Source organism: Euleptes europaea, chromosome 8 (genome assembly GCF_029931775.1).
Source record: "Euleptes europaea isolate rEulEur1 chromosome 8, rEulEur1.hap1, whole genome shotgun sequence".
In the NCBI taxonomy this organism is placed as follows: domain Eukaryota; kingdom Metazoa; phylum Chordata; class Lepidosauria; order Squamata; family Sphaerodactylidae; genus Euleptes; species Euleptes europaea.
In genome coordinates, this window is record NC_079319.1 from 98,788,507 (window position 1) to 98,809,014 (window position 20,508).

Consider the following 20,508-nt stretch of genomic DNA (forward strand, 5'->3'; position numbering starts at 1 on the left):
TAAGAGATACTGTAAACATCTTTCTAACAGAGAGAGCCCTTCACAGAGCCTTCATAGACCTTCACAGTTACAGCTTCAATGTCAAAGACTTGTAGATAAACTGCCTATTTACAGATAAGCTTCTGTGATACAGAGTTGAAATGTAAACAATATAGTATTTTGTGAATTAAATGAGAATGCTGGGTCTTAGAGTTTAATGAATGGTATCAAATGAAAGGTCTTGTTCTGTAGAAGAGAATGATACTAATGTTGAGAATATAGCATAAGTATAAAGCTCATAACTGATTGTTTATGATTGTTTATAATTAGCAGCAGAGGCTCCAGTAAGGAGAAAGCCATACAAAGTTATAGCAAAGGACAATGGATTGAAGGAAAGCCCAATCCTTCACTAACCTTAGCTTATTTAGATACAAGGACAGTGACACCTGCCTACCAAAAAGGTATCACATGCCTTGACATCACCTAACAGCTACAAGGTGATTGAAAATGTATAAATACAGACACAGAAAGGCTAGTAGCTGAGACTTCTCACTTAGAGAGTCTCAGAAAAGGCTGATTGGTATGTATGGCTTTAAGATAAATCAGTGATATTTGACTGTTATATCTAAAATATTGGATTAAGATTTTAAATAGTATGTAGAACTTGCTTGCTTAACAGTATACATTGTTACATACATTATTGCTCCATATATAAACATTGTTACTGACATTGTTATTGAACAGAAATACTTTGTAACTTGTATTTACACATATTTACTGGAAGTATATCAATAAAAAGACTTGCTTTTAATAAGTGAGTAAAGTCGTTGAGTCCCGCTAAGTATGTGACTGGCTGAATAAGATAACATATCACTTCTCAGGAAGTGGTCCATTCTAAGAGTCTAGTCATTAGAACAGCGCGACCCGCTTCACAGCTGGCAATGGTACCTTGAGGACTTCCTCCGTTTGTAGGTTGCCAAGTGCTTGCAAGTAATTCCAAATAACAGTGGCTGTTTCTTCTTTTTCATTTGTGAAAGAATCTCATCCATTTTAAATGAGAACAAAGAAGTGCCCGTGAAGGGAAGATCCTCCACTCTGTTCCTGGTTACATTAGGCAGGGCTGTGGATCAAACCCATATGTGCCTTCTGAGAACAAGACATGGTGCAGAATGAAGAATCAGCAGCATGGCTGCCGACATTCATCTGTTTTGACAAATTGCCTCAGCCTGGGTCAACTTAGACAATGATCTTTTGACCTCAGGAAGCAGGTTGAAGATAAGCAGATATTCTTCCCCATAGGAAAAGTTGGTATCCTGGTAGTTGGCGATTCTAAGATTCAAGGACGAGGAAGAGTAAAGCTTTTGGTTCACTTCATCCATTTTCTTGCCCTCCTTGTCAGTTGGTGCAGAATGTGAACCTTGTCTATAGTTTGCCTGCATTTTTCCAGCCACAAGCAATGACGGAGCTGGGTGGGTAAAAAGGAAAGGGCAGTCCTCTTGTTTGACTGTGTGCATATTTTCCACCTTCCCTGAGGTGGCCAAAATTGAGGCGGACTTCTCCCAACATGTCAAGAAAACCCTCTAAAAAGAGGGAACGCTGTGGTTCCAGGCACATCAGAGGAGGGCCTGCTTAGAATATTGTCCCTGCGCCCGAGTTCCAAAGATGTAACTTCTATAGCCAAAGGCTGAGCCAAGCAAAGCATTTGCTCTGAGAAGAACCACAAGTCCTCATTAGATGATCTCAGATCTAGATTGCCTACTGTATCATTTGGGAATGGATCCGAAGGCATGCCTGAACTTTGTTTGGATCAGGTACCTTCATCTTCCAAATCCAGCAGATCAACAGGATGGCCAGAAAACAGGTGGTCATTCCTGGGCTCTTCGTGTCAAAGGCTTTGGGTCCGACCTATGGGCTGGCCTACAGAGAATGCCCCAGTCCGGTGGCATGAAGGACAGTGCTTCCATGGGACGGGTGGGAGGGTCGGTGGCTGAAGGAGAATGGAAAAATACTGAGGGTGATGGAAATGTGTTAGTTAGCAACAGTCTCTTATCAGACCAGCCAGCTTAACACTATTAAGCCCAGATAAGAAATGAAATGTTACAAATAACAGAACATTTCCTTGAACATCCATTAGCTAGCATAAATAACGTTAGATGTGCAATTTATTGAAAGAGTAAACTATGGGTGGCCCTGACCTAAATGGCCCAGGCTAGCCTGATCTTGTCAGATCTCAGAAGCTAAGCAGGGTCAGCCCTGGTTAGTATTTGGATGGGAGACCACCGAGGAATACCAGGGTTGCTGTGCAGAGGAAGGCACTGGCAAACCACCTCTGTTAGTCTCTTGCCATGAAAACCCCAAAAGGGGTCACCATAAGTCAGCTGCTATTTGAAGGCACTTTACACACACACACACACACAAACTATGGGTGATGTAAGTAGAAATAAAGTATGCTGATAGGGTGGACAGTTGGTGCAGTATTAATTTCTCATTGTGTAATTGGTGTAAAAGCTGATGTAATTTTGCCTATATACGCTCATGCTTTTGCCTGTAAAATTGGTAGCATCCAGGTCCCGTTTTAGAAATAGATGCTATCCTTCATCATGAACAATCAATAAAGAAAAGAATCTCCTTATTATGCCTCTTATTTTATCATGGACCCTTTCTGTTGAACCTAAGTTAAAATTTCGCTGTCATGGCCAAGGAGCAGATTGCACTGGATCTGAACTGAAGGATGGATGAGATCCAGTGTGGTGTAATGGTTAAGAGCGGTGAACTCTAATCTGGAGACCCTAGTTTGATTCCCCACTCTTCCACATGAGCGGCAGAGGCTAAAATCTGGTGAATTGGGTTGGTTTCCCCACTCCTACACATGAAGCCAGCTGGGTGATCCTGGGCTAGTCACAGCTCTCTTAGAGCTCTCTCGGCCCCATCTACCTCACAGGGTGTCTGTTGTGGGGAAGGGAAGAGAATTTCTTTAGTGTTAGAGAAAGTTGGCATATAAAAACCAACTCTTCTTCATCACCCCTCCAGAAGCGAGCACTTGTGTTCGATCTCTCTTTCCAAGAAAGATAGTATTGGGCATGGGGAATACAAAGAAGGGGTTCTTAGAGGAATACAGATTATGCCCTCCTGTTCCACTGTTGGTTCCAGCTCAGATGGTCTATCACTTTTAACTCTGAGAACTGACCTATGCTTTTCCTTAAGCTTGGTTTTTGCCTTGGCCTTTTTAGCAGGTGATTTGGGTGAGCATCTGGGAGATACAAGCTCAGGCGATTGAGACCGATGTCAGCCTGGGTCCGACACTGGAACTGAGGTGACAGAGGATAGTTGGGATGGATGTTCCACTGGGCCCGGTTAGCTTTCCTGCTGGGGTCTGAGAATGCTGCTGGGTTGTCCACGCTAACTAAGGGCTTTTCCCAAAGAGATGCCTTCAGTCTCAACTCTCAATCATGGTAGGCCTTGAGGGTTAACTGTTGGCAATGTCTACAGGCTGCAGTGTTATGGTGCCCAACAAAGGCAGATCAAGCATAAAGAGTGGTTGTCGGTCCTTGTCATTTCTGTCCCATAGTTAGAACGTTTTTTGAAAAGGGTCTTTTGAGACATGGTAGTATGATCCCAAAGGCAATTTTTTACAGGATTTTGAAGAAGAAAATCTCCACAGGAAAACACTCACAGACAAGCTATAGAGAAACGATCTTCACAATATTTCAGCAAACAGCGAACTGGGGGAAGGGCACGTGACAGTTAGGGCTGGAAAACAACATCATACCTCCCCTCGGCTGGCCTGCTCAGTCCCCAGGGTGGGGCTGCACAGAAGACGGAAGATGAACAGCCTGGTGCTTTTTGAACTGTGCTGATGTGGGCTGTTACTCCCATACAACCACCCAACCATTTCCCATACAACCACCCAACCCTGGTTTGGGTGCCCCTGCCACCTGAGGCTAGAGAGGTGGCAACCCAAGAAACGACCTTCTCGGTTGTGGCACCAAAACTTGGGAACTCCCACCACAGGGAGATTCATCGGTCTCCCTCTACGGTTCTCTTCTGCCAGGGGATGAAGACTTTTTTTGTTTCACTTGGTGTTCCCTCACTAACTCTTATTAGCCCTCCTCCTTGGTTGTATGTTTATGTGTTTTCATTGTTTAAAACATTTTATATGTGTGTGTGTGTGTATTTTAAATGTTGTTTTTAGTGTTTGAAATGTTTTAATGCTTGACAAGTTTTAATATTCACTGCCTTGGGACCCTGAGTTAGGTCAAAAGGCAGCACAGAAATGCTTTAAACAAACAAATAAGTTACAGTATGCATGTAAGCCTAGAGTCTAAAAACTCTGCCATTTGAAAAATTAACAAAGTGAAATACTTACTTTTCACTCTCCCCTAACCATTTTGAGACAAGGTCAGAAGATGACACGGAGAAAAAGGTAGAATTGTTAGCTTCTGTTGCAACAGCTTTTGCTAAGTACGATTTCCCTGTTCCAGGGGGCCCAAACAAAAGAATCCCTCTCCAAGGGGTTCTCTTCCCTGAAACAGAAGCATAAGAAAAAATGAATTGATTGTGGAAATTCCCCTACTCAGTTCAGAACAAAACAGGATACAAAAGCATGACCCGAAATCTTCCACCTGCCACAAAGATCACAGCTGCCAAAAACTGCTACCAGGCTATTCTACTTTCTATTTCAGAATGGACATCGGGGAAAATAACTCACATAGCTCAACTTAACTTATTCATCTGAAAATGAGGTTGCATATCTATTTGTTAATTTTATGAATACACATTGCAACAACGGTACAAACTGGAAAGTTACAGACGCATCCCATCGGTGTAATGGCTGTGGACACAGCGGAATTCTGGTAACTCCATCACTCAGAAGCACAGCAGTAAGACACTCCAAGTTGAGTTTTCTGCTAGGACCAGCGGCTGCGAATCAGACACTGGGACAAGCTGCAGTTAACTGCACAAGTACTAATGAAGTTTGAGTGTTCGCCTTCTTCTCTCGTGCATAGAGCTTGATTTAAAAACTCCATAGTTTCCTCAGACTTGATTGCATTCAGATGATACAGCAGAGGGGAGCCTGATCAAACCAGGACAATTTAAAAATCAAACTGCACAATTAAGGTGAGGAGGAAACAATCTTGTTTTCTACCAGTGTAGTTTACTTGTGGTTTGTGCCAAGAGAAGAGCTAGGTCATATTTATGTTCTATTAGTGTATCATATGATCCAAACTACATACACCTTCAGATCTTATCTCATTCTACAACTGATATTAAGATTGCTTATTGGCCATGGTGTTTGAATAATGGACTGGATCCAACCAGCTTTTCCACTTACTCTCAACCAATTCCCCCTCTTAATACAGTCCCATCACACATGACTGTTGTCCATGCAGGTCCCATGATCCTGGGCATAGCCTTTTCTGGTGACCAAAGAGGACCCCCCCTCTCCTTATTCACCAGCAGAAAAGCTGGCTGAGTCCATCCCAATGTATCTTTTTTGTTTCTAGTCCATAAAAACATATTTTAAAAAAGTGAATTTCCCTACTCAGCTCAGTATGGAGTAGGATACAAAAGAAAATCCTACTCCAATAATCACTTGTGATTATTCAGAGATTATTCATTTCCCACATTAAAAAACCAAACTCCCATAAGTTGCTTTTGAAGGGGTGCCCAAGGAGGTGTACATGCGTCTAAAAAGTTGTGCCTAAACTAGTGATCATTTCACCAAGGATCCCTCAGCAGAACACTAGATTTCTGCCAGGACCAACTCACAGGGTTTTACAGATGGATACCTAGCTGCATCTGTCTAGAGGCCAAAGCAATTCCCTCTTTATGGAAACACAAGTTTGCACGCAGGCAGTGCAGACAGGCAGTACAGGTCCAACCAACCTTTCTGGTGGTTTTTTTTTAAAAAAAAACTATACTGGGGTGACTCAGATGAGATTGAGAAAAGCCAGCTGGATTCAACCCAAAGTTTTTGTCAACTACATTCAGAAGCGACTGTGGGGATGACAACTTTGACAGCTCATCGCAGGAATTCAGACTGCGGAGGTCAGAATACACTTTAACCAATCTTAAGATTGCTAAAAGGGTTGAAAAACTATTGGTTGCCAATAAAAAAAGGCAGCTATGATTATGAAATGGAGAATCTTGTTATCTGCTGCTTATAATGCAAATAACAAGCAATTTTGGCATATTATTAACGACAGCTGTAAGAATATTTCCTTTATTCCCTTTTGTATCTCTCCAGCTTTATAGTTTACTTTTTTTAGTTCTTTATATTCTGGCGATGATGCTATACATGCAGAGTATGAAAATCTGATTGAGACTGGAGAGCTTGAGTTTTGGCCATTAGTACCTGTTGAGAGCATTGCATTTTTAATGAAGAATAAGAAACCGGGAAAAGCACCAAGTGTGCATGAAGTTACATCAAATCCAAAATGGTAGACTGAGATATTGGCCCCATTATTCTCTATAATAAATAACACAGCGTGTATCCCCCCCCTATCTGGAAGAAAGCTTTGATGGTCCCTTTTTTTAAGAATAAAGGGAATAAACACAATCCACAGAATTATCATCCAATTACCCTTCTATCTGTTATTGGAAAATTATAAGAAGCCTATTTAAGTTTAAAACTAAAAGTATGGATGGATGAATGTGACATTTTGGGAGGTCCAAGGTGGGTTTTGTCAAGGATGCTCTGTAGTTCACTACTGTCTGGTTTTATCTCACCTGATAGAGAAGTACAGTGAGGGAAAAAAGTATTTGATCCCCTGCTAAATTTGCCCGTTTGCCCTCTGACGAAGAAATGACCAGTCCATAATTTTAATGGTAGGTTTGTTGTAGCTGTGAGAGACAGAATAACAACAGGAAAAACCCCAGAAACCCAGAAGACAAAAGTCAGAGATTGATGTGCATTATAATGAGGGAAATAAGTATTTGATCCCCCATCAACCAGCCAGATCCTAACCCTAACCCTAACCTCCCTCGGTCTGGGGCTCCATGCAAGATCTCATCTCGTGGAGTTGCAATGATCATGAGAACGGTGATGAAGCAGCCCAGAACTACACGGGGGGAACATCAATCTCTGACTTTTGTCTTCTGGGTTTCTGGGGGTTTTCCTGTTGTTATTCTGTCTCTCACAGCTACAACAAACCTACCATTAAAATTATGGACTGGTCATTTCTTCGTCAGAGGGCAAACGGGCAAATTTAGCAGGGGATCAAATACTTGTTCCCCTCACTGTATATTTCTTCTGTAAATAATCATTTATATCTAGTGCTTATGGATTGAGCTTGGCCTTTGATAGTATTTCTAGAACTAGGCTGTGGCAGAAGCTGAAGGAAACTACGATTAGTAGGGGTTTGTTATGGTTAATAATTAGACTATACCAAGGTACTGAAGTTAAAATTAGATGCAGTTTGGAAGGCCAGAATCCTCAACTCGATTTCTACCTTTTAAGGAGTTCAACAAGGTTCTCTCTTATCCCCCTATTTATTTAACTTATATATTAATGAAATTGTTGAAGCTGTTTCAGGACCCATTTATCCGGCACCCATTGTTAACCAACAAGATCTTTCAATTCTAAGTTATGGGGATGATACAGCATCATTATTCTGTACCTCTGTCGGTTTGAAGCGTATACTAGCCAGCTTTGGTTCCTACTGTGTAGATGAAGAATTACAAATGCACAAAAATCTAAATTAGTTGTTGTTTCAAGAGGCTCTTGACCAAAGAAAAAATGGCAAATATTAAGTAGCAAATATTAAGACTGAACAAGTGACTAGATTTAGGTATCTATGACTGCTATTCCCCCAGTATTTATCCTGGAAAGCCCAATTTCAATTTATTTCTAAAAAGATATCGTCATATCTAAAAGCCTTACCATATTTTTTCACACAGTAGGAGGAAGGTATTATCTGGCAGCCATTAGGACCTTTTTGGGAAAATTAACCAAATCATACTTGACGATACTAGAGATTGGGTAGAAGGTATTTCAGAGGACATCTATTCCCTTCTGTTAAAATTTCTGAGAAAAGCAACCAGTTTGCCTAAGTGTATATAGTGTATATAAGTGTATATAATTCTATTTGGCAAGAATTTGCAATTTCTTCATTGGAATCAGCAGCTTGGCTCGATGCATTTAGGTTTAGCATTAAGGTTCTATTTAATTATAGACTCCTCCTTAAAACTACGAGAAGACTCCTTTCAGAGTGGCATCTAGCGGCTTGGCTAGACGCATTCAGATTTGGAATTAAGGTTCTATTTAATTAGTCTCCTCCTTAGACTACGAGAAGACTCCTTTAAGAGTAACTGGAAGAGGTTGTTCGAGCAAAGATTGGAACAGCTAGTTCCAATTTACTTCTTTTTTATTATCTAAGAAGAATGATAAAGAATTGTTGGCATGGGTTAAAAAGCACTTATTAAAAGAGCCCCGTGGTGCAGAGCGGTCAGCTGCAGTACTGTAGTCAAAGCTCTGCTCACGACCTGAGTTCGATCTCGCCGAGTCGGTTTCAGGTAGCTGCCTCAAGGATGAATCTGCCTTCCATCCTTCCAAGGACAGTAAAATGAGTACCCAGCTTGCTGGAGGTAAAGGGAAGATGACTGGGGAAGGCACTGGCAAACCACCCCGTAAACGAAGTCTGCCTAGTAAACGTCAGGATGTGACGTCCCCCCCATCGGTCAGTAATGACCTGGTGCTTACACAGGGGACCTTTACCTTTACTTACAGTTAGATTTCAGAAGTACAAACTGGCGAACAAGAATGGTGTGTTCTTTTTCCTATAATGGATTAGAACCTGCGGTAACCCTCTCGACATATTTAAAATCTGATTATTCCCAGATACTGTAAGTTTTTTTAGCTGCCAAACTAAATGCCGTACCATTGTCTGAATTAAAAGGCCAATTTGCTGGAGTCCCCTTTTTCAAAACTTTGGTGCTTTTGTAACTCGGGGAAGTCCCTTGGCTCACTTGATCCTTGAATGCCCTTTATTTCGTGAAGGATACATGGATAATAGCCCCAGTGTTAGAGAAGGATGAGTTTATGAGCAATGATCAAAGTTTTCCCTTTCTTCTGTGGGATAAGGATCCAAATGTTACTAAATCCTTGGCCTCTTATCTTTTAGTAATCCAGCATAAGATAAAAATTTAAAAACTGTTATAATTAGGGCCGAATTAGAAGGGAAATATACTAGTGTGGTTAGGCTTAAGGCTATGGCCAATGAAGCTGTACCATGGATGGATGGATGGATGGATAGAAGTTTCTTATGTTTCTGACATGAGCACCCCAAGTACATTTAGGAGCCTGCTTTGGTAATATATTAAAAAATTACATGCAAGCCTGCAGGAAACAACAACTCAAGAGTAAAATTAACAAATATGCTTTGAGTGGTTAAGATACTTCTGAAGCACCAAGTGTATACCTCCCACATTGACTAAAACGCACAATTCAAGTACTGAAGAGACCGTCTTTCCTAACAGTTCTAATTCAGCCTACCTGTAGCAACTACCTGTAGCAATTTTTATGTTCAATGTACCCTAGTTTCTCAACCCGTTGTTTCACCATTTCTATATTGTTTGCAGGACCAGCTATATAATTTCTCTTTTATGATCTTAATACTGTCCACTTTAATCATAACAGCATGCTTGGTAAAAGCTTTCACAAACTTCTACGCATATAAAAAGAACAGAAACTTCTGGCTGTCCTGTGTGATCAAATATTCAGATCACAGTCTTTTAATATCAATAGCATGAATATGTGGCAAAAAAGCTACAGATCTCAACAGATACTCCTGCATGTTGCAGCAGGAACCAATCCAAAAGAACTTCTGCACAGGTGTTTTTAAAAAGATTTATACAATCTGAAGAGAAATCAGAAAAATCAAAAGAAGCCCAGAATGAGGCAATATCGGCTGTAACCGCAACCACTCTGTTCATACAGAATTACGTAATTAAGAGCAATCACCTTGTTCATGAAAGCTTCTTCCACCAGGCTCCCACTGAACTCCCTTTACAACTTCTGCCCCACATCCTGAATTAACAGCAGTTCAGAACAACCTAACACAGATTCTCCATCCAGGTAGTTTGGGAATAATTCAGACACCCTCAAAACTGCCTATACAACACAAACACTTGAGGATTTCACTCAAGAGGCAGCATACAAAAGACCGTTAACTAACAAGCCAAATATACCTTAACTAAGGGGTGTTAAACGTAAGGCCTGGGGGCCAAATCTGGCCTCTTGAGAGCTCTAGTCCAGCTCACAAGCCAGTCGAGGCAGCCACCCCCCATCCCCAATTTGGGCTGGTGCTCCTGCTGCTGAAGCCGGCTCCCCACCCACTCTTGATCTGGGTGGGTGAGGCATGGCCCGGCCGGACCATGTGACATTTATGTCCTATCCAGCCCTCGTAACAAATGAGTTTGACACCCCTCCTTTAACTGCTTTTACCTGTGAAAAGATGTGGAAATTTAATAGGCAATATCACCGCTTCTTTAAGTGCTTCCTTTGCTCCCTCTAAGCCGGCAACATCACTCCAGTTGACATTTGGCCGCTCCATGACGATGGCGCCTATGAAACAGAACATGAAGGTTGAGAAAGATCCACTCCTTCTTACAGGTTAAAATGAGATAATGTTGGGGGGGGGGGATAGCCTGTGCCTAGCCAAGGCTCCTCGTGTTACCTAGACCCCTTACCTGCTTACTGCCATTGTACAGTTTGGCTCCCTAAGACAAAGCTTTGCAGGTGTGACGGGAAGAGTCCCAAGCAAAGGCTCCTGCGTAGACTAGCCTTGGTCCTATGCTGTATGACCATCACACGCTCCTTCACTAGCATGATAAGAGGTTGATTTTTTAACACTGTTCTATATTGTGCTTTTACTCTGAACACTGTTAAATTCATTTTAAGCTGTTCACTGCTCTACGTTTTTATGCTCTGGCTAGGTTTTTGATGCTGGGCTTTGGTTAACTTTTAATGCTTTAAGGGTTTCCCCCCCCTAAACTGCCTTATGCAGGCTTCCTGAAGAGGTATAAAAATCCTTGAAAGAATGAAAAAAGAACAAATGTGAAAAAAGATCTCAACTGATTTCTAATTTAACTCCAACTCCCATAACTCCTATCAGTGTTATAGTCTGGACAGTTGACTACTCATCTAACAGACCATAAGGCCCTGATTTCTTTTTGTCAGCATTTTTTTTAACCGTGATGGAAGATTTTCATTAGGGGTGAGCTGAAACAAGGGCTACTTCTTTGTGAAGGATCCCTTTACGCCTAGCTAAAAGGTGATATTTCACGGCAGTGCATGAACAGTGGTAGAAGAGAAGGGAATCTGTATCCACACTGACAAGACAACTAGGTGATCCGCCCTGCCTTTCCACACACACAATTTCACTGCTCCTAACAGCAAGACAGGGATTGCTGAGGCAACTGGGCATACTTCTTTCATTACCAAGAAGCAATGAAGATGTCCTTATGGCAGATTCTTTTATTGCCTTTGCAGTGGGTATCTATCTCTCCATCACCAACCCTGCCGTACAGCTTCCTTTAGTCTGTATGACAGACCCAGACAAATCTGATCAGCTACACAACACTGCACAACCATCTTGCTTACTGTGATCCCCAACTGACTGGGATCATGTGGTTACATGGGCGGGGGAGGGGGCACAAAGAACAGAAGCAAAAAGAAGTGACTGCACTGCCCCCATGGGGTTTTTTTTGTTTTTGTTTTGCTTGTGAGGGGGGGTCATCACACACTTTGAAAACTACCTTTTAATCTCGAAGGCTTTACAGGGGTAAATTTGGCACAGACATAAATGTGATGATGTGCTCTATTCATAGGGTGCAGTATAACAGGCATAAAATAGTCCAGATAATAGTTATTTTCTAGACCCGCTGTGATCCTCAGCCTGATAACTTGACAGAATGACTTCCGCAAAGGCACAAAGAGCTTGATGTGAAACTACCTTGCAGTTGGTTCTGCAGCTTCTTTTTCTCAGGGTCGTCTGACTCTCCTTCCCCATCACTGTCATTCCTAATTTGGAATCAAGGTTAAATAAAAACAAAAAAACTTCAACAGCACAGATATGGTGAAAAGTAGAAAAGTGATATATTGGTAACCAAAGAATCCATACTCATAACACATCTCAAACAGTCTGGGCTGGATCCTACGACTCCCTTCTATGAAGTCTTGCTCCGACAGAGGGATATTTCTTTCAACAAAGAAAGACTTTTCTCCATCAGACAGTCATTCTCCACTGGAAGAGCAGATCAGAGTCACAAGATCCAGCTCAGTGACTTCAAAATCTACCTTTAATCTAATAGGTGCCCGTAAGGTCCAATACTGAGTCAGCCTTTTGTTGATCTATTTATTTATTTATAATGTTTATTAGCTGCCTTTCTTCCTTATGGAGCTCAATACAGATAAAACACACAAAACATGAAAACCTAAATTTTAAAATCACAACTCAGGACTGCTAGTAAACTTAACCAAATGTGGTCCTAAATAAAATAATCTTCAACTGCCTCCTAAATATTGAAAGTGAGGGGGCCAGGCGCACCTCCCTGGGGAGGTTGTTCCATAATTATGGGGAACGACTGTGAATTATTGTTCCATAATTGTAATTGAAAAGGCCCTCTCTCGTGTACCCACCAAAGAGCTGCTTTAATTGATGAGACAGTCAGGAAGGCCCCTCCCTGTGATCTTAAGTCCTGGGCAGCAACATAGAGAAGGCGCCCCCCCCCCACACTATGAAGCTTGGACTTGAGTGCACCCCCTGTTCTCACCATGGGGAAAAAAGCAGCAGAGTGGGCTGTACCAAGTTTAAAATACAATCTCCCTGAAATCTAACCTGTCCCTAGAATGAATGGCAGAGATCTTCAAATAAATGTGGTATAGCCAGTCAGTTTATTAGTTTCTCTCCAGGGTGTGCATGCAAATATCATGTCAGGATAACCTGGAACATAATGCCTGAGCGATGTAAAGTAAAGTGATGAGGAAAAGGCCCAGGTCTGGAAATGTCAGCAAAAACCATAACCACCATCAATGTTGAGAACACAATACAGAACACAAGTTTAAGCCAGAACATAGAAAAAGCATGCCTTATCCTAAGATGACTCTTTCGTGCAATGTTCTATCACCACTAAAGACACTGAAATAGGTAAGCAAATTGGGGAAATGCTGGAATAAGTGAATGACACGTACCCCTTTTCATCGGCTGAGCCAGATTCTTTCACTGGCTTTGGAGGCGCCTTTTCTTTCTTTTTCAAATACTCCTTCAGCTTTTCTGCTCTGTCCAGATACTCGGTACACTTTGCTCTAATGCTTTGTTTTGCTTTGTCACCCTGTGCCTCATCTGAGAAGGAGAAAATTGTGAGTCACACCTTTTCTTTCTTAAAAAAACCTCAAAAATTGTACCCGTTGTCTCATCATAATCATCTAGTGCATCAGCAGGTGGATAATTCAAAAGTAATCAGACACTCAAGTTCTGTATCTTGGTTTAAAGCATACCTAGAAACCATTTGGGATAGGACTAACCAGTTGTTTAAGCAAAGAAAAGAAGGAAGCTGCCGAATTTTTTTTTTTTTTTTTTTTTTGGACTATGCGTGCAAAGGAAGTAGATAAAAGAGTGCACATGAAGAAAATGAGGCGGTCTGAGACATTTTGACGGAACAAAGGAGTCCACAGAGCTTTCTGTCAAATGTAGTGACAGAAAGGCAATTTAATAGTTTCATTATAAGGTCCCCCTCTAAGCACAATTCTGAGTCTATCGAATTCTTACCTAACCCTTCTCCCCAAGGATTTTGCCTTCACGGCTGCTCTTGTCGGACAGGATTAGGCTGAGAGCAACTGGCCCCAAATCACCCAGAGGCTCATGCTTGATTGGGGTCTAAATCTGCCTCTCACCATTATACCAGGTCTTAAATTCTACAGGTTTACCTCAACTAAGTATTCTGAGAATTTCAATAATCTGAAAGTCAGAAAATGACAGCAGTTTCCTGCTCCTAGCAGAAATCACCAGTCATCATAGAATTCTATGATTTTGGGCCTTTCATAGCAAGATTTTGGTTGACACATGGATTTTTTTGTACAAACCTACAGCATGATGGAGTGTCGTTCAAGCCCTAAATATAAAATGCCATAACAAAAATGTCTTATTTGAGCCACCAGAAAATGGTTCAAGGGCACAGGATGTGGGAGACTTAATGAAGCTAAACCTTTAAGAGCCCAGCCACTGCCTAACTGGTGGAACCTCCTGGGAACTCTACATAGGTCGGCTCAGGTTCCATGAAGGAAGACAGATAGAAATGAAGATAATTTCAAGCGCAGGCCACGTTGGTCTGCAGCAGAACAGTTAGACTTGAGTCCAATAGCACCTTAGGGACCAACCAGAGTTTCCGGGTATGGCCCCCTGTTGGTCTCAAAAGTGCTACTGGACTCAAATCTAACATATATAAATGAACAACCAACAGTTTATTCATTTACTAAAAAAATGTATATTCTTTTTATAAAATTTGCTTCTGCAAAAAACTATGTTTTTAGGTGTAGAGATTCCTTTCTTAAGCAAATAACATTAATGGATGCAAATACTGTGCTTTTAAATAGCAGCAGGTCAACTTTAGACCGAAGGAAGGATTCCTGAAGGGACTAGGCCAGGGGTCGGCAAACTCATAAGTCAAAAGAGCCAAATATCAACAGTACAACGATTGAGATTTCTTTTGAGAGCCAAATTTCTTAAACTTAAACTATATAGGTAGGTACACTGTTTATGAACTTAATAAACATTAATTAAAGTTTTAAGTCTTAATTAAACTATAGGTACACTGAATAAAACTTGATATCATACTTAATAGTGATCTTATTTATTGATAAAAATTAAATTGTAAGTCCCTGCCATTTCCCCCTCCCCGTCCGGAGTCCTCGTCCATAAGAGCCTATTGGTAGACCTGGCCTCCGGCTGAGTCCCATTGGGAGGCCAGGTCTACCCATTGGCTTTCTTGGCAGTAGACCAGGCCTCTGAAGGGGGACTTTTTCCCCTCCTCGGAGTCCAGGTCTACCACCAAGAAAGCCAGTGGGTAGACATGGCCTCCCAATAGGACTCAGCCGGAGGCCAGGTCTACCAAAGGAAGCCCGCACCGCCCAACAGTTGAGCGGGCGCAAGAGCAGGGGCTCCGAACCAAGTTCGGAGAGCCGCACTCAACGGGCCAAAGTTTTGAGACCCCTGGACTAGGCAGCTGCTGCAACTTTTAAGTTTTTTTTACAAAAGAAGGAAATTAACAATAAATTAAATAGACCATTAGCGGAATTCAAATATTTTATTTGGAATATAGAGAAGGAAGAAGGGAAATTAATCAGTAAAATATGTAGGATATTATTAAATCAGGGTCAAACTCCAGTGCAGATGATTAAAAACAATTGGGAAATAGAACAAAATACTAAATGTAATGATAGATTGGAAATAAATATTCCAACTCTTCCCTTTCAAATCAATTTCAGGAGGTTTACAAGAGCATGCATTAACGATGTCACAAAGGTGATATTTTACTCTAGTCAGGATAGCCCATATAATGAAAATAGATAATAAAGATTGCTGGAAGAGGCTGTGGCTAATTGGGAACATTCACTGTTATATGTGATGGGTTATGTCCGGTTACAGCAAACCTTTGGAGATCAATATTTGCAGAGATTGCTAAAATAACTCAGGAATCAATAAATTCTACTACTGAATTAGCCTTATTCAATTTATTTAAAAAAAGAAAAAAACCACTGAAAAAAACAACCCACACGTCAACTTTTTATTAGTTGCAGCCAAAATGCTTTATTGCCCAACGTTGGAAAAACGCTGAAGATATTTCCTTAGATAAGTGGTGTGATAAATTAAGGAATATAGTGGCACTTTTAACAAATAAGATTAGATTAATTCAGGGGAGAAAAAAGATGACGTTAAGGTGATTTGGAACAGTTTTATAATTAATTTAATGGAATTCCAAAAGCATCACTCATTAAAGAATTTTCTTTAATGGCTGGAGAGCCTTATATGAAAATTTTGAATAACATATTGAATAGTTATATCAGAGGTTAATTATTTCATTTTTTAACAAAGAAATGAATATGTAAAGTCTCAGCCATCTTAGAGGGAAGCACGTGCACCCCCTTTTCCTCTCCCCCCCTTCTTTTTTGTTGTTTTTCTTTTCTTTACTATAACTTGATGGTATCATCATTTGTACTAGATATGAAGTTGTTATATGGTTCTTTTGTATGTATTGTTGTGCAGTTGAGTTTTTGCTGTGTATGTGCAAAAATTAACAAAAAACATTTATGTTCTGCCTTATCTCCTTGGACTTGAGGTGGGCTTAAAGACTGGGAACAATAAGATTATTAACCAACCAAATAAAGCTTCTTATATTTAGTATTGTGATTCTTACATTTGACAACATGGAGGAAATACTGCACAGCATGCTGATACAAGCGGAGGGCTTCCTCAAAGTTTCCTGCTTTGTCCTCTTGTGCTGCTTTGCTAGCGAGGTCGATCGCTTTCTGGGCAAAAACACACACACAAAAACACAAAGCCAAAACGGGGGTGGAAGTTAAACATTCATTGAATAAAACTTCTATCATATCTCAATTTTTAAAAGAAAATAACAAAGCTATATTATGTACTGGAACAGTGTCTTCATGTTTAGATCCTAGCCTACATCCAGCCTATTACAATTAAAAGTCACAGAAGCATTCTTGCCGTTATTCCAGCGCCTCGGCTGTCAGGGAAACTGCTGAATTCTGGAAGCAGTTTATCAGTTCAACACATCTGCCTCTTCCCAAAGGGAGCAACCTGACATGACACAGAAAAGCCTTGTTTTAAAAGGTTTTAAAAGGTGGACCATCAAAATAGTGGCAGGAGTAACGTGTGTGTGTGTGTGTGTGTGTGTGTGTGTATAGGAGATGTTTCCTGACATCTGCAGAAATTAGAATCCAATCCAAGGGGCTTCGAAAATATAGTTAACAGAATATTTCTACACCACCTGACTTTGCTCAAGCAAACCCAAGGCAGTTTACAAAACAAGAGAATAAAAAACCCAGATAGCCCAATTATAACACTAACAATATAAAAACCAGCAAACATACCTGTCAAAATAAGGCCACAGCTGCCTTTAAGTTTAAGTGTTTAACTACTTGGTTTCTGACACAAATCTAGTGTGTGTGGCAGGGTGGATTTGATTTACCGTATTTTTCGCTCCATAAGACGCACCTGACCATAAGACGCACCTAATTTTTAGAGGAGGAAAACAAGAAAAAATATTTGGAGCACGAAGAGGATGGGCCCCGCCCAACAGCTGAGCATCGGACTGGGAAGGAGGGGAAAGTGTTCTGCGCTGCCTGCCCAGGCAGAGCGGAGCACTTCCCCCCCCAGCTCAGCTGTTGGGCGGGTCCCCGCCCAACAGCTGAGCATGGGACCGGGAAGGGGGGGAAAGTGCTCCGTGCTGCCTGGGCAGGCAGCGCAGAGCACTTCCCCCCAGCTCAGCTGTTGGGCGTGCCCCTCCTGGGGCGCGCGCTCCTCCCTTCTCCTCCTCGCCTCAGCCGAGCTGGCTATGCGGAGCCGGGGGGAGGCGAGCCACTCGGGGACGCATGCACCCTCGCCAGCCGCTCTCCTTCCACGCTCGCCGGACTCGAGGGAGGCGAAGCAGGGAAGGGAGAGGAGGGAGAGGCGCGCGCATCCCCAGCTAGCTGTCGGCTTCCCAGCTGGCTCCCGGGCGTGCCGGGCTCCCGAGGTGCGCTGGGTGGCAGAGCTGTCGGCTTCCCAGCTGGCTCCCGGGGTGCCCCCGGCTCCGTGCTGGGCTCTAGCGGTGCTGGGCGGCTGGGCCCCGCCCCCCAGCTGGCTGTCGGCATCCGAGCCGGCACACATTCACTCCATAAGACGAACAGACATTTCCCCTCACTTTTGAGGAGGAAAAAAGTGCGTCTTATGGAGCGAAAAATACGGTACATCAAATTGATTTAAATCACTAGTCAGTAAGATGAGGTTTTCACGATTTAAATCACTAGTAAGATTTAAATCATGGTTTTCTACATAAACATAACTTCTTATGACATTGCTTCATTTGGGCCACCAGGCCTTGCATTTCTTTGCTGCAGTGTTTGCATTTTGCACACATGCCTGCCTTACCCATAGGTAGAGGAACTTCATTAAGATATTCCCAAACTGGGTCTCTTTTACGCCCTGCTGCCATTGTAGGTTTTCTCCTCCAGGGAGAGAATATTGTGATAAATCTCAGGGTATACGCACAAATGTAATGGAATCTCAGAGGGGCTATTATCTCCCAGCAGCCCTGGCTCTGGAGGGGCTGGCCTTCCTTTTTCTAGAGGGGAGGAGGGAAGATACAGTTGGCAGGCCTAGGCTGGAGCAGGCTTGCAGAAAGAACAGGCCGAGGAGGAACTGGCTGGTGGAAAGCTGGAAAAGGGGGACCAAGGACTGGAGCAGAGAACTCCGGGGATTCCTGCTGCAGGACTGAAGTCCCAGGTAGAGACTTTGTTGTTTGGACAGGGTCAGGCGAGCCCTGGGAAGAAGGGCCTGGAACCAGTGAACTCTTATTAGTTGACTGGCAAGCACTTCAAGGCCTCGCCCAGGACTTACAGATCCCAGTTACTATTTCCACCACCACCACCCCCTTTGGATTTGCTTCTACATTCAAGTGCCTATTCTGTACAGTTAAGTGTTGTTGGAACCCAGTGGGATTGGGAAGAGGTTGCCAGCCCTGAAGTGCCTTCAGCACTTGCCTCAAGTCTGAGTTGCACAGACATGCAACTGACTACCACAATTATTACACAAAAATCCCAAAACTTGTGGAGTATTCGGCTCACAAGGTTGCACTTTCATTTTTACTGCTTCACACTTAGCTACTTGTGCAGATCTATTCCACCCCAAACAATCTATTCATTGAACGTCTTGGAACTTAGCATTTAAGAGGTAAGGGGTTGATTCTGTGTATATAAATTTGCAAAGTAACAATGGGATTAAGGTTTTTTCCTCAACTCTGTATGTTTATTTTATAACATTTTTCCTGTGAAGAAAAGGCATGTTATCTCTGCAGACACAAATTCACACTTTTGAGAACTGCAAAAACAAGCATCTGTGATAATATCTTCTCGTTAGAAAAACTACCTCAAATAATCATACAGAAACCTCTGGAAGAGCATGACATTGTGAATGGATTAATGCAGGGGTCGGCAAACTCATAAGTCAAAAGAGCCAAATATCAACAGTACAACGATTGAGATTTCTTTTGAGAGCCAAATTTCTTAAACTTAAACTATATAGGTAGGTACACTGTTTATTAACTTAATAAACTTTAATTAAAGTTTTAAGTCTTAATTAAACTATAGGTGCACTGAATAAAACTTGATATCATACTTAATAGTGATCTTATTTATTGATAAAAATTAAATTGTAAGTCCCTGCCATTTCCCCCTCCCCGTCTGGAGTCCTTGTCTGGAGGCCTGGTCTACCGCCATAAAAGCCTATTGGTAGACCTGTCCTCTGGCTGAGTCCCATTGAGAGGCCAGGTCTACCCATTGGCTTTCTTGGCAGTAGACCTGGCCTCCGGAGGCCCATAGAAGCCAATTGGCAGACCTGGCCTCTGAAGGGGGACTTTTCCCCCTCCTCGGAGTCCAGGTCTACCGCCAAGAAAGCCAGTGGGTAGACTTGGCCTCCCAATGGGACTCAGCCGGAGGCCAGGTCTACCAAAGGAAGCCCGCCCCGCCCAACAGCTGATAGGCGGGGGGGGAGGAACCGCCAAGCCGCCCGCCCAGCAATTGCACGGCTAGAGGGGAGGGGAGGCTTTAGCCTCCCAACCATTGAGGGAAAGGGGGACCCGGCCATTTTCCACGGCGGGGGGGGGGGGGGGCGGCGAGAGAGACAGCGCGCCCGCTCGCTCACGCTCGCTCTCTGTCTCTCAGGCACGCCGGCTCTGCAGCCCGGCTGCCGGCGCGAGACCAAGTTCGGAGAGCCGCACTCAACGGGCCAAAGAGCTGCATTTACCAAAAAATTTAAACATTGCATAAATATAAAGCCTCATGCTACATAATTAAAAACAAATCCTTATTTCCTGATGAATAGCCTTTGGACTACAATGTAACTTAATTAGAAAACTATCTTTAGATTTTTTTTCCAAAAGCATTTTATTTTTAAAATCCAATTTAAATAAAAAAAAAATCCGATTTTTTAAAAAATTGATTTTTATCCACCCTTGTGTGTGTGTGTGTGTGTGTGTGTAAAGTTCAGAAAAGCAGCTCATTAGTGAAATGACTTCTCGCACCTCCAACTGCAGTTTGAAATCTGCAGATCTTTAAGACAGTGGCTGAGGAGGAAACTTTGCACCCAAGCCTATGAAACCTAAAGGCTCAGCTGTAGTCCTGACCTACTACCACACAGGTGACATACAGAGCAAATGTAAGCAGATCTACTCAGAAGCTACATTTTATTCAATAGGCTTTACTCTCAGGAGCATAATCTACCATTTCAACCATAGGGCTGGATCCAGAACCGC

General features: G+C 42.3%; 1 protein-coding gene across 1 annotated transcript in view; it reads right to left on the minus strand.

Moving 5' to 3' along the window:
• VPS4B (vacuolar protein sorting 4 homolog B) overlaps positions 1 to 17,867 on the minus strand; it is a 41,730-nt gene extending 23,863 nt beyond the window's left edge. Inside the window, exons 1-6 of the mRNA XM_056854993.1 lie at positions 17,538 to 17,867; positions 16,393 to 16,504; positions 13,172 to 13,322; positions 11,934 to 12,001; positions 10,424 to 10,543; positions 4,346 to 4,502 (exon numbers count right to left, since the gene is read on the minus strand). Coding sequence (XP_056710971.1) covers positions 4,346 to 4,502; positions 10,424 to 10,543; positions 11,934 to 12,001; positions 13,172 to 13,322; positions 16,393 to 16,504; positions 17,538 to 17,867 — 938 coding nt within the window. The remainder of the gene's footprint in view (positions 1 to 4,345; positions 4,503 to 10,423; positions 10,544 to 11,933; positions 12,002 to 13,171; positions 13,323 to 16,392; positions 16,505 to 17,537) is intronic.
• Positions 17,868 to 20,508: the final 2,641 nt, after the last annotated feature.